Consider the following 14,648-nt stretch of genomic DNA (forward strand, 5'->3'; position numbering starts at 1 on the left):
GCAGTGGCTCCTGGTTCCTTGGAACTAAGACCCTCTGCGCTCTGCCACCCACCCACCTTTCCAGCCTGTTCTCCCACTTCGCTCACTCCCCTGCCCGCATCACAGGAGCTCAGTTACATGATTTGCTGCCTCCTGCCCTTCACTCACTGTGCCCTCCACCTGGATCACCCTCGCCCTCCCACACTATCGATCCCTTTCTTCAAGCGTTACCTCCTCTACGAAGCCTTCCCGGATGCCCCAGCAGGAAGCTGTCTCCCTGCTCTGGGCTGCCATTCTTTATGTACATCCTTTATGTCTTGGAGCTTCCCTGGTGATTCAGATGGTAAAGAATCTGCCTGCAGTGAGGGAGACCTGGGTTCGATCCCTCGGTCAGGAAGATCATCTGGAGAAGAGAATGGCAACCCATTCCCATATTCTTGCCTGGAGAATTCCACGGAGAGAGGAGCCTGATGGGCTACAGTCCATGGGGATGCAAAGAGTTGGACACGACTGAGCGACTAACACTTCTACTTTATGCCTCAAGCCTCCCCTCTTGGGGCCACCATGTACAGCTGTCAAGGTTGAGCACTGCACAACTCCAGGGGCTGCCATTCATTTGGACCCTGATGAGAATGGTGTTCTCTGGAGTCATGAAGCACAGGTGCTCTGTTAATCGGAGGAGAGAGCAAAGGACGAAATATAGGCAGGTCTTGTTCGCCTTGGTGCCAGCAGGCACCTGGCATGTTGCCCGTCTGCGGTCCTCGCTCAAGTGTGGCTGGTATTGTGTGGTCTGTCCACTCCAGATCACTCAACCAGAGAATGGGAGGCCTCGAGGGAGGAAGTGAGCCCCTCATCTTCTGCATGTTTGCTGGAGCCGTGCCTGGACAACCTAGCTCTGGGTTCACCGGGGCTTGAGAGGCCTTCATCTACTTCCTGAGCACGGAGCCCCTGAGGCGAGGCCTGAGAAGGGACAATCATGACCAGAGGATGGCGGGGGTGGAGACAAGCTGGAGTTGTCCCAGCAGCCGGTTCAGATTGAATCTCCAAGAAGCAAATTTACAGCCCCCCTGAGCTAGTGCAGACCCCCAGGAAGCACGAAGTCCCAGCTGCCTGGAGTCGTGTCGGGGCAGAGAAGGGGGGGCCTCCGGACCTCTCTGCCCTCCTCCTTTCCAATCAGTAGTTTCTCAGCCAGGCTTGGGAGCTCCGCCAGGGGCCCAGACCTTCTGTGCTGGGAAATGGGGTGGCTCAGACCTCGGAGGGTGTGATGGGGGAGGGCTTCCTGGTGCTTGGGGAACTGGGAAGGGAGTGAGGACTTGGAGAAGGGATTCCTGCTGGGAAGTCCTGTGCAAAGATCAGCTTGGAGAAACGGAGGCAATCTCTGCTTCCTTGGCCACAAGTTAGCCCCTAGGACCAGATATCTGGGTTCTGTTCTCAGCGAGCAGCTCTGCCACTTCAGAAGCCTAACGAGGCTTGTCTGGTAAACAAGGGAGCCCAGATTTGGTGACCTGGTGAGCTCTGCCATTTACCAGCACCCAGCCTGGACAGGTGACCTTATGTCCGAGCCTGGGGATGGCAGAAAAAACGATAGTAACCGCTTGCCAGGACTGTCGTGTGATTATGTAACGCCCGGCACGAGGTAATCAATACATGCTACCTATTCTCACTGCACCCTTGGCTTTACTATCCCTGCTATTTATCCTCGCTTTGCAGGCCTGGAGACCAGATCCCCAGCATACTCTTCAGCCTTCCTCCAGTGTCTACCACCGCTCCTTCTGGGGAGGTGGGCATGGGTTTGTGACACCTTATCCCTGGTGTTGTAGCTGCCTCACTAAGCCACTCACTGGCAAAGGTCACGGGGACAGGGAGGTTTGGATGGAGGATGGGAGTCTCTCTGGGTGGACACCTCCACTGCTCTTTGGAGAAAGTTGCCGCCGAAACACAACTGATTGGAGCTGGGGGTAGGTCAAGACGTAGATATCAAGGCAACGCTCACACTCAGTTTATTCAAAGCCTGGAGCCACCCGGGGATTTCTCGTCCCCTTAACATGGGTCTCAAGGACCTTGGACTGAATGAGGCCTTCAGGCCCACCCTGGACAGGCCCCGAAGCATTACCTGGCCACCTTCCTTGGTTACTAGTCTCGACTCTCCCCCAGTACTTGAGCCCTTTTAAGAGGGCACGCAAAGCACCAAGACCTCCGCCTCCAGATGCACCTCCCCAACTGAGGTTTCTGTGAAGTATCAGCCGCATCCTAGGATCTCCTGCTCACAGGTACGGCTGAACATTCACAAGCTCCTTCACATGTCCTTTACCAGAAGGACATCCTTTACCCACGTCCTTCCCATCCTTTACCAGAAGACAGAGGTGCTAAATTGGCCACAGTAGCTTTCCTGTCCAAAGAAAAATAAAACATCAATTCAAAAGCACCCATAAATGTCATTTAGGAAGATGAAGTCTTAAGTGGTCATTTTCATAGACTTCTCTCTTGGTGGGATAACCTTTGCCTCATCCCCAAATGTGCAGTGGGTCATCTCTTCCCTTCAGAAGTACATTTACACACGCCTCTTGTCCATCTTCCCCACAGGCTCCAGGGTTTGTTCTCCCAGCTCCTGACCAAGCACCAGGAACTCCCCTGGACAGAGTGCAAGGAAGCTCCTAGAAGGATCATCCACCCACCCAGACCAGTTCATGTGTCCTGAGGGCCTGTCTTCTTTCCCGTTGCCAGTGCCACAAAAGTAAAAGCCAGCAGGACTAAGAACCCAGCCTTGTAGATCAAACACACACAAACCACCTTCCCTCCCCTCTCCCCATCTCCATGAAGAGGACCAAACCATTCCTTAGCAAAATAGCTCACGCTACCAACAGTTCCCCTATTTTTGGAGCCCTTGCTAATGCCAGGACAGCTCCAAGCACTATGTAAATTATTTGTCTTTCTAAATCTATCTGTCCTTTTTCCTATTAGTTTTTAGAGACCCAGGGGTTTGTACCTCTCTGGGCAGACCTGGCACCTAACACAGATTCCGCACAAGCAGTGGATTCTCAATAATACTAGAGATGAGGAGGGAAGACAAGCATTTCAAATCTGACCTCGGGGGATCTGTTTTTGAAGTAGGAGGTCATTTTGCGCTCACTGTGGGCTCTGTAGCTGTTGAGCAAAAAGAAGGGAGGGGAACTGCATCTGGACACCCTTTCTGCCCCCATCACCTTCCCACTTCCCAAGCTGTGATGGAAGACACTGCAGAGAACCGGGAGAGGGAGGGGAGCAGAGGTGGCTGGTGGCCTCCCTACAGGAGTGCAGAGCTCCTTGCCCCATCCGCCAGGCGTGGACTCTGACAGATGCAGGTGCCTTCCCCACACCCCCTACCTGCCCCCACACTCCCTCTTCCTTCGGTGGCAACGTCTAGGGGCTCTTTCTGCCGCTGAGGGAAGCCCCACTGGCAAGCAGTGAGAGAACATGGAGCAGAAACAACAAACAAATAAGCTGGAAGATGTCGCAGCCAAAACAAACCAAAGGCAAAAGGGCTGCTGCTACCACCTCTGCTGGGCCTGGGCCAGGAGCAGAGAGACCAGAGCACATACGTGCAAAGACACACACAGTTCCCTCCAGCTCCCTGCTGGCTCCCCACTCTGTTACTGGGGCCTCCTAGGCAAGGGAGCCTTGCAGTCAAGGCTGATAGGGAAATTCGGATGGGAGGGAGTTGGGGGGATCTGATAAGAATCATCTCCAGTCTGTCTCCCTCAAATCTCCCCAGTGCTTCCTACTTTGTAGCTGCCGAGTGACCTCTAGTCCTACAACACACCGTGCCTGTTCGTGAGTCCCCTTTGTGCACGCTGATGCCTCTGCCTGATGCCGCCTCTCCCGTCTCTTCTGCCTGGCAAACTCCTCTTCATACTTCAAAACCCACGTCAAAGGTGAAACCATCTCAGACGTCACCAGGAAGTTAGCCATTCCCTTCTCTGTGCTTCTCAATTGTGGCTATTTTTATCTCTTACATCACACATCTTATTCACTGCACAAAAACTGGTATTCCACCTTCCCAACTAAATGGTCAACTCCTTGAAGGTAGTGGCCGTTTTATACCCACCTTTGTATCCCCAGGGCCCGGCCCAGGCCTTGTGGCTCACAGCAGGCACTTGGCCTGTGTTTAGTCATTAGAATGAAGCACCAGTCCTTCTGTGAAGAGTTCACTTTCCTATTCCACTGGCAGTCACTTCCACAGCATGAGTCCCTCCTCCTTAGGAACCCTCAAGCCAGAGGGAGAGGTTTTGCTAAACGAGAAGGCTGATTTTCAGAACCCCAAACCAAACTGCGTTCAAGCAAACTAGAACCAAATTCAAATTTAGATCAAAGTCTTTCAAGCTCTTGTGACCTCCCCCAACAGTAAAATCAATGTCATAACTAGCATGTGTCTATATACATATCTATAAAACTGCCAACAAAATATTACCATGGAAGTTATTTTTTACTTGATTTTTAAAAAGGTTTTGACCTAGTAAATCAAGACCCTCATATGGGTTATCAACCACTCTGATAAACAGTGCTTTAGATGACTTGTTTGATAAATAGGAAAAATCAGATCCTCCTACAAATATCCAAGCAAATAAGTGCTTATGACCTGTGTACCCAGTAAGTCAGAGGGAAAGCTTTTCTTTCCCACTCAGAACAGCCCAGCCACAGGGTGTGAAGGGCTCTGGACCACAGCTGTTTAGAACACTTTGGATCCCCCAGGACCAGGAATCAAATGAAGCAGTGTCAATCCCTCCCACAACCTAATACAAAGGAGGCCCCATCTTTGTCTTTCTCTCTCCATAAGCCCTCATCCTTCCTGTGCCCAGGAACTACCAACAAAGAAGCTGATACTTTCCTCACACACAACTAGACCCCAGCTGCTCGCCAGCAGGCAGGAGTATATACTTTATTCTCCCTGCCTTCTTCTGCGAGGATGAAATATTTTAAAACAAACACTGGAATTGTCAGGCTTCTGCACTGCACTAACGTTTGTGTTATGTTGCAATGTCTGTAGGACAATTTATGCTCTTTCTATGAAAGCAGGAAACACCAGGGTTCCCCTCCTGTATCTAAATCTTCGTCAAGTTTCTTCCTATTCTCCTCTCCAGAATTTACAGGGGAGAGGCAGTGCAGCGGGATGGGTGGCCAGGCACCAACATAACTTGAAACTTTTTATTGTACAGGACAATGGCTACAGACCACAAAGATCCAAGAAGACCCACTGCTTGGGCCCAACAAAAGACGGTATTTGCCCTCTCAATTCAGAGTCCTCCGGGCTGCCAGGGGATGGGCTTTTTCCTACATGGCTCTGGCTGAAGATCCATGACAGTACTCAGGACAAGAAGAGCCACATCTGAGCCCCAGGTGTATGGGGGTGGGTGGATAAGGTGGGCCAGCCTCATCTCAGTTACTTGGGCGTGACCCTGAAGACGCGGATATGGATGGCAGAGTTGTTGCGGATCCGGGTCAGCGGCTCTCGTGAATCCGTCTCCGGTTCCAGCTCATCGACAAGTTCCACGGTGGAGGTATTGGCAGCCACTTGCAAGGACCCGAAGCTGCCCGCCTGCAGTTGTAAGGCAATGTTGATGGCCCGGTTGATGGCCAGGCCCAAGCCGTGGATGTAGATCTCACTGCATGCGTTCTGACCCCGCGCCCCTCCGTCCAACAGCTTCTGGCAGCGGGCCAGCTGCGCCTTAAAGTCAGTCTTCATGTTGACATAGATGTCATTGGGCCTCCGGGGCAGGCGGTGGGGAAGCCGCTTCCGCAAGGTGTACTCCACCGGGTCCAGCTCAGCCTCGACGGTCCCGCGGGGCTCTCGGTTTTCGGCCATGCTGTGCGCCCTGGCACGGGAAAGGGACGAGATCAGCCAAGGGTGAGGACTGACCCACGCTTCCTTCCCCACCCGGTTTCCAGCCCGAAGGGCGCACACGGGAGGGGGCGCGCTCGACGCCCCTCTTCCCTTCCACTCTCAGTCCCCTCCCACTCACCTCCAGCTCCCGCAGCTCCCCCACCCTCAGTTCCCGGACAGGCATCACATCGCTCCCCACCTCGGGTCCCTCCACCGCCCCCTTTCCCCAGCTCTCCAGCGCCTACTCTCTCCGGTCCCCGTGTTCTCCACGAGCACACGGCCCGCTCCCTTGCCAGGCCACTCGAGCGTTGCGCCGACTGGCCGGAGTAGGTGGCGCTACCCGCGACCACCGAGGCCCCAGCAGGGAAGAGAAGCGAGACGCGCCGCCCGGACGCCGGAACGCTGAAGCCCTGCCGGCGCGAGGCGTCGGAAAAGGGTGCCGAGTGCGCACGCGCGCCCATCCCCAGCCACGGCTAGGCCCGCGGCATCCACGAATCGCCTTCCCGGCCTCCGTTCTCCCCGCCCCTTTCCTCAGAGCTCGCAAAACCGCGCGATGTGTTTGAATAACGCGAGGCTTCCGGGGCTGACGGGATCTACCACGTGTACGCCTCCCAGGCGGGGCGCGGAGGCGGGAGGCGTGTACCAAGTCCGAGTCCGGGGAGGACTTGGGTAGGGCAGTTCAGTTCAGTTCAGTTCAGTCGTTCAGTCGTGTCCGACTCTTTGTGACCCCATGAATCGCAGCACGCCAGGCCTCCCTGTCCATCACCAACTCCCGGAGTTCACTCAAACTCATGCCCATAGAGTCGGTGATGCCATCCGGCCATCTCATCCTCTGTCGTCCCCTTCTCCTCCTGTCCCCGATCCCTCCCAGCATCAGGGCCTTTTCCAATGAGTCAACTCTTCGCATGAGGTGGCCAAAGTATTGGAGTTTCAGGGTCGGGCTTTTTGCGGCCAGTCCAAGTCCCCGGTTCGCGAGGGGTTGGGGGGGGGGGGGGTCCCCAAAGGGAGAATGGAGGAGAGGAGGCTATTGTAGGGGCTTGGAGAATTTGGGAGTCAGGGGCTTCCAAAGATGGTAGGGAGGGCGCCGAGTTCCATAGAAAGTGATCGGGAAGGTGTCTGCGTCTGTTGCGGTCCCTCGGCTCAGGAGGCGTGGCAGAGTTGGCAGACCGACTTCCCGCCCAAGGTTTGCGTCGCCTAAAGACCGAGAGCGGGTAAACGAGTGCCTAGGCCCGGTACTTGTGGGAGGACAGCGCTCTGAGACCCCTCTGCAGTTCACGGGGAGCCGTCCTCCCATTCCTCTGGCAGGGCTGACTCAAAGGCCAATCCCTTGGGGACCGAGGGCTATGAGCCGTTGTGGTTGAATCACTATGAACTGCAGCTCGCTAGGCTTCCGTGTCCTTCACTATCTCTGGGAGCTTGCTCAAATTTATGTCCATTGAGTCGGTGATGTCATCCAATCATCTTATCCTCTGTTGGCCCCTTCTCCTGAGCCGTAAGCCTCCCCCTTCCAAGCCTTCACAGCTTCCTTGTGGCCCCCCTGACCCACTCAGACCCCTCAACTGCCCTCCAGCTCTGCGGTCACTGCGACCACTCGGAAGCTGGGACGTGCGCCCCCTGGCGGGAAGGGGGGCGCAGCACTTTGGGGGATTGGTGGCTCCCCAAGACCACTGGGAAGGCGCTCTCGGCCCAGATTGGTTTAGCTTTTGGAGAATCACATTCGAAAATGAGTTAGACCTGCATTGGAGACCTCAACTACTCTCCTCTGAAGTTTCCTCATCACTCAAACAGGGATGACAATTCCCATCTTGCTACTGAGTTTCAAAACCCAATATAACCTTATAAACTGTAAGCCTACACGTGTGAATTGGCATTTTTATGTCCCCCCAGACCTCTCTCTTATTGCCTAGGGTGGAGTTTGACCCCATATGACTAAAGGTTGGAAAGAGGCTAGGCTCTTGCAAACTTAACTTCCCAGCACCATTTAAAGCCTGCACTTCTTTTTTTAAGCTTCAGATTCTTATGTTAGGTGGCATTTATTTGGGGGTGAAGAGGAAAGGCTGGCTGCAACTCTTCTCTCTCAGTAGTGACATCTTAACTGAATTATATATATATATATTTGGTTGCGCTGGGTCTTATTTGGGGCACATTCAGTTGCAGTATATGGGATCTAGTTACCTGCCTGGGGATGGAGCCCAGGCTCTGTGCATTGGGAGTGTGGAGTCTTAGCCACTAGACCATCAGGGAAGTCCCTGAACTGAATTTTGATGGGCAAACAGGAGTTCTTCAGGGAACCAAGGAGTTTTCTGGAATCACTGAACACTATTTCTAAAACAATGGATGCATAATTTAAGTTTTCACCTTAAGGAACTAGAAAAAGTAAAGCCAAAGGGAGAAGATGGGAGGAAATAAAAAGAGCAAATATCAATGAAACTGAACACAGAAGTAAACTCAAACTACAAGCTGGTTCTTTGCAAAGATCAATAAATTAGTAAGTCTCTAGCAAGACTGACAAGAAAGAACAAGAGAAAGAAGACTCAAATTATGATTCCCAGAAATGAAACAGGGAATAGCATTAAAAACCCCTCACGTTATAATATTCTTAGAGAATAATATTAACAACTCTACATAGATGAATTCCACAACACAGATAAAATGGAGGCATCCCTGCTGGCTCAGACAGTAAATAACCTGCCTGCAATGCAGGAGGCCTGGGTTCAATCCCTGGGTGGGGAAGAGTCCCTGGAGGAGGGCATGACAACCCACTCCAATATTCTTGCCTGGAGAATCCCCAAGGACAGAGGAGCCTGGCGGGGTACAGTCCATGGGGTGGCAGAGTCGGACACTAAGCGACTAAGCACATACTGGCAATAAGCAATCAGAAGCCAAAATTTAAAATCATTCACAATCATTCCAGAGAGGGGGGAAGAGGGTGGAGGAAGGGAGGGGGAGGGAAAATATTTACATATAAGTCTAACAAAAACATGTACAAAATGTGTATGCTAAAAAATACAAAATGCTAATCAAAGAAGATCTAAATTAATGAAGAGATAGATATTGGAAGACCAAAATATTATGTCAGTTCTCCCAAAGTTTCATGCAATTCCTATGAAACCCCAGCCAAAAGTTTTATAGATGTAGATAAGTTTATTGTAAAATTTATATGGAAAGGCAAGGGAAGTTAAAGCAACTTTGAAAAATGAAAAGTTGGAATCACACTACCTGATTTTAAGACTTATTGTCTAAACACAGTATCAAGACAGTGTGGTATCTGCCAAGGGACAGGCACAAAAGTCAATAAAATGGAGTAGAGAACCCAGAAACAGGTTCACACAAGTACAGCCAGCTGATTTTTGACAAAGGTGCAAAAGCAGCTGAATGGGGAAAGATGAGTCTTGTCAACAAGTAGTGCTAAAACAATTGAATAAATAGGCAAAGAATTGAAATTGAATTCTCAGCCCAATGCAAAGAAATTAACATAAAATGGATGGTAGATCTAAACATAAAATGTAAAATTATAAAACTGTTAGAAGAAATATAGGAGAAAAAAAGTCTTCATGACATATAGTCAGATAAAGAGTTCTTAGATACAACTCCAAGGGCACAATCCATTAAAGAAAAGAATTAACTGTACTTCATCAAAATTAAAAATCTTTTCCTCTGTGAAAGGCCACCCAGCCACAGTCTGGGAAGAAAATACCTGCAAATTGCATATCCAACAATGGACTTGTCTCCAGATTAGAAAACTCTCTAAACTCAAGCATTTGAAAACAATTAGAAAGTGGGCTTGAACAAAGGGGTTTTTTTTTAGCAAATAGGGTATGAGGATGACAAATAAGCACAGAAGATTTTCAACATCATTAGCCACGATGGAAATGCAATTAAAACCATGATGAGATGCCACTCCCCACCTATTGTTTCTTCTGTTGTTTAGTCCTAAATCCTGTTGGACTCTTTTGTGACCCTACGGACTGTAGCCCGCCAGGCTCCTCTGTCTATGGGATTTCCCAGGCAAGGATACTGGAGTGGGTTGCCATTTTCTTCTCCAGGGAATCTTCCCGCCCCTAGGATCAAACCCAAGTCTCCTGCATTGGCAGGCAGATTCTTTACCGCTGAGCCACCAGGGAAGCCCTTACCCCCCTAGTAAAATGTCTAAAATAAAAAATTTTGGACTTCCCTTGTGACATCAATAACCTCAGATATGCAAATGACACCACGCTTATGGCAGAAAGTGAAGAAGAACTAAAGAGCCTCTTGATGAAAGTGAAAGAGGAGAGTGAAAAAGCTGGCTTAAAACTCAGCATTCAAAAAAACGAAGATCATGGCATCCGGTCCCATCACTTCATGGCAAACAGATGGGGAAACAATGGAAACAGTGACAGACTTTATTTTACTGGGCTTCAAAATCACTGCAGATGGTGACCGCAGCCATGAAATTGAAAGACGCTTGCTCCTTGGAAGAAAAGCTATGACCAACCTAGACAGCATATTAAAAAGCAGAGACATGACTTTGCCAACAAAGGTCTGTCTAGTCGAAGCTATAGTTTTTCTAGTAGTCATGTATGGATGTTGAGAACTGGACCATAAAGAAAGCTGAGTGCCGAAGAATTGATGCTTTTGAACTGTGGTGTTGGAGAAGAGTCTTGAGAATCCCTTGGACTGCCAGGATATCAAACCAGTCCATCCTAAAGGAAATCAGTCCTGAATATTCATTGGAAGGACTGATGCTGAGGGTGAAGTTCCAATATTTTGGCCACCTGATGCAAAGAACTGACTCATTTGAAAAGACCCTGAAGCTGGGAAAGATTGAAGGCAGGAGAAGGGGATGACAGAGGACGAGATGGTTGGATGGCATCACTGACTCGGACATGAGTTTGAGCAAGCTCCAGGAGTTGGTGATGGACAGGGAAGCCTGGCGTGCTGCAGTCCATGGGGTCACAGAGTCGGACATGACTGAGCGACTGAACTGACTGTGGTCTGGTGGTTAAGAATCTTCCTACCAATGCAGGGGACACAGGTTCAGTCTCTGGTCTGGGAAGATCCCATGTGCCACAGGACAACTAAGCCCATGCACCACAACTACTGAGGCCCATTGGCTCTATGCAGCCCATGTGCTGCAACTACTGAAGCCAGCACGTCCCAGAGCCTGTGATCTGCAACGAGAAGCCCCCACAGCGAGAAGCCAAAGCATCACAACTAGAGAAAAGCCCCCACTCTCTGCAACTAAAGAAAGCCCGTACTCAGCAAAGAGGACCCAGTGCAACCCCAAATAAAAATAATTAAAAAAAATTTTTTTTGACAATAGTAAGTGTTTATGAGAATGCAAAGAAATTGGATCTCTCATACACTGTGGAAATCTTCAATGGTCCGGTCACTCTGGAAAATAGTTTGGCAATTTCTTCTAACACTAAACTCACACTCACCACATGACCCAGCACTCACGGAAATTCACAAACTCGTACATGAATGTCCACAGCAGTTTTATTTGTAATAGCCCCAGATCGGGAACAATCCATGCATTTTTAAATGGGTGACTGGTTAAAGTGTGGTACATCCATATGATGGAATACTACTCAGCAATAAAGTTGGATCAAGGAGACTCGTTAGGCTGCTGGAAGACTAGAAACATCCTTGAACAATACTGGACCAAGCAGTTCATGATTTACTGTGAAAAGCCAACAAGATGAGTGAGGCAGTGTGACCACTGCTCAGCCGGGAGCATCTAGAGGGTTCCGTGGACCCCCAAGGAGGCAAAGCCAATATAACCTTGGGGGAATGCAAGGTTTTGCAAAGGAAGCAATGTCTAAGGCGAGGCAGGAATATCTAGTAGTGGGGCACAGATCCTGTGCAGTTCCTGGAAGGTCTGAGCTCTAGGAGATGGAGAAAACAAAGGAATGAGCAGAAGACTCAGAAAGAGAAGCTGGTGAAGTAGGAGGAAAACCAAAGGAGTATGGTGATATGGAAACCAGGTGAAGAAAGCATTTCCTGGAGGAGGTAGTGACCGACTGTGTCAAACACTGATGACAGGCCACACTGGATTTAGCAATGTGGTGATTTTGCATTGGTGACTTGACAAGCATTTACACTTGATCAACCAAAGAACTTCGCTCATGGCAGCAAGTAATTCTGAATACAACAAATTAATTGTAAGGCCCATTTTGTCTGATAATTAACAATAAATAAGCAGTGTTAATGAACTATCATTCCATTACGCAGGCTGCCTGTCTTTTCACGATATCTAGAATGTTTTCCAAACTCTGACATATAAACTCTGACAGACACAGACATATAAACTCTGACAGATAAACATAAAGGCTCTCAACTTAGGTGGGTGAAGCCAGGTATTGTAATACACTGATCTGACACTAAGATGGTCCTTACCTTTTTGCATTTCATGGAAGGCAAACACTGCGGGGGAATCTGCCATTAGAAAAAAAAGGCAGAGAGGTTGGCTGTTCAGTCTTACTTTAGACCTCTCTTAAACTGAGATATTTCACAGCACAGTATTCCTGCCTGTGAGAGAGTCCCATGGAAGGAGGAGCTGGTGGACTACAGTGCATGGGGTTGCAAAGTCGGACACGACTGAGCGACTTCACTTCACTTCACCTGAATAAACAAAAATCTTAGGTCCAAGTGATTTCCTCATTCAGAAATTTTTCTTTAATTTTGTATAGAAAATTCACAGCTCTGAATTATGTCATTTCGAAAAGAGGCTGCGTATACAATTCAACTTCCACAGTGTCACCGGCAGCAGAAGCATTCCCACTCTATAGCTGGGGCGTAATTACTTGGCCAGGATCACAAGCTGGTACACAGGGAACCCAGGGTGACTGATCACTCACTCCCAATTTTCCACCCTGGAGTCTGGCGTGCTCTCCCTAGGAAAGTACTCCTCCTCAATCAAAAGCATTTTCATGGGGACTTTCCTAGTGGTTACGACTCTGCACTTCCAATGCAGGGGGGGCACAGGTTCGGTCCCTGGGCAGGGAACTAAGATCCCACACGCTGTGGGGGGAGGCCAAAAGATTAAAAAAAATAAAATCATGCTAGCAGTCAAAGCTCTAAACTTTAAGTTCCTCTTCGCTTCTCATCCAACGGGCAATCCAGGTCCTCTTCTCCCATCAGCCTGGACTGTCACTATTCTAAAGCCGATGCCCACTTTTCTCAAATCTACCCAAATCCTGCCCTTCCTGCTCCACACAAGCCACCACTGTCCCTGACTGCCTCTACTTCACAGGGATCCCCCTTTTCCCCTGTAACATTTCTCTACCGTAACTGACAATCTCATGTTTGCTAATTAATAATTAAAACATGCTAAGACCTTAACAGGGAGGCCTGGCGTGCTGCGATTCATGTGGTCACAAAGAGTCGGACACAACTGAGCGGCTGAACTGAACTGAAGACCTTACTCAGAGGGGAAGACACAATCTGGAAAAGTGAAGAAACAAAACAGCAACAACAAAAGTTGTGGAGTAAGAAAAAAACAGCTGCCATAATTGAGAATCTTTTTCTATGAGAACTTGACCTGAGATTGGATTTTGCTGATACATTTTCATACAGTATTAACAATCTGAATCTCCTGGACTCAGAAGGCCCTACTAGCTAACATTTGTGAAGTGCTTGCCCTATCCCAAGTACTGTGTTCCAGCACTTTACCATACAATCTAGAGACTCAGAGATTAGTAAAGTGCCCATGGCCATAGTCTGGAATGGATACAAGCCCTCAGCTTTTATCAAAAAATATATTTATTTATTATTTGGCTGCAGCGGATTTTGGTTGCAGCCTGCTGAATCTTTAGTTGTGGCACGTGGGATCTATTTCCCAGGCCAGGGAGTGAACCAAGGCCCCCTGCATTGGGAGCAGGGACCCACTGAACCACCAGGGAAGTCCCAACAAGCCCTCGCTTTAAACAGTTGGATTTTGCAGCCTCTGAGCAAGCAGCTTCACTGACTACAGTGAGACAGGAATCCTGATTGCAAGAAAGTCAAGGGAACTGAAAAAAGCAGACATGAAAACTGCAAGTGCACAGAAGCCTGGGGTGTGCTCCGCGCAAGAACAAAGGGCCTTCCTGGTAGCTCCCGAGGTCCGCGATCCGTTTTGGCACCACACAGAGGGCTCAAGTTCCAAGTTTGAATTTACCTTTCCCGGTCCTGAGGATTACATTGTTTTTGGTAATGGCTGTTTTAGAAAGCTGGGAAGTGAGAGTCTACATTCTGGAGTAACTTCCAAAGAAAACGGTGAAAACACACGCAAAACTTTTTCATCCTCATAAAGTTTAGGAATCGGAAAAGTCATTCTTGAAAACCTCCTTTTTAAACAAAGACGATGTCAATCTACTTCTTGTGTTTGCATAGTAGTTTCTCTCTTGCCAAAGCCTCTCACACGCACCTATTTTAATTCTTTCAGCACTCTGGAAAGGGAGTGGAATGGGGGCCGGGGATGGGGCGGAGAAAAGCATCAATACCTTACTATATAATAGAAACTGGGGCCCGATAGCGTTAAAGCGTTAAATCCTTTGCCCCCGAGGTCTAGGGGCCACTCAGTGGAGGAGTCAGATAGAAACTCCAAATCTCACCAACCAACGCTGCCACGGACAGTTTCTAAATCGTTCGGCTCCTCGTTTACTTCATACACCCCGGGATATCTGACGAACACACCTCCGGGTTGTATGTGGTCTCGAACCCAGGCGGGCTTCCCGGAGGAAGCCGACCGTCCGGAGATTGGCGATGCCGCCAGAGACGGCCTTCGTCGCGATGGTCGCGCGTCACGTGCCGGGGGCTGCCGGGGAGCACCCCCGGGACACCCTCACCCCCC

The 14,648-nt window shown here is 49.6% G+C and overlaps 1 protein-coding gene across 4 annotated transcripts; it reads right to left on the bottom strand.

Annotated features, from left to right (window-relative positions):
* Positions 1-5,146: 5,146 nt before the first annotated feature.
* POP7 (POP7 homolog, ribonuclease P/MRP subunit) lies at positions 5,147-14,612 on the bottom strand. Of its 4 annotated transcripts, none has more exons than XM_061152310.1 (2): positions 14,492-14,612; positions 5,147-5,828 (listed from the first exon to the last, which is right to left on the bottom strand). In XM_061152310.1, exon 2 carries the CDS (start codon positions 5,816-5,818, stop codon positions 5,396-5,398), a length of 423 nt encoding a protein of 140 aa, XP_061008293.1. In that variant the 5' UTR covers positions 5,819-5,828; positions 14,492-14,612; the 3' UTR covers positions 5,147-5,395. The 4 variants fall into 4 exon arrangements, with proteins under 4 accessions (XP_061008293.1, XP_061008291.1, XP_061008290.1 ...); XM_061152308.1 differs by lacking the exon at positions 14,492-14,612 and adding an exon at positions 6,036-6,343; XM_061152307.1 differs by lacking the exon at positions 14,492-14,612 and adding an exon at positions 6,082-6,340.
* Between the last annotated feature and the right edge of the window lie 36 nt (positions 14,613-14,648).

This window comes from Dama dama, chromosome 10 (assembly GCF_033118175.1).
Source record: "Dama dama isolate Ldn47 chromosome 10, ASM3311817v1, whole genome shotgun sequence".
Lineage (NCBI taxonomy): Eukaryota > Metazoa > Chordata > Mammalia > Artiodactyla > Cervidae > Dama > Dama dama.

Bases quoted from the DNA above. Each gene is read 5' to 3' on its own strand.
- POP7 (XM_061152310.1), bottom strand. From the start codon at position 5,818: ATGGCCGAAAACCGAGAGCCCCGCGGGACCGTCGAGGCTGAGCTGGAC.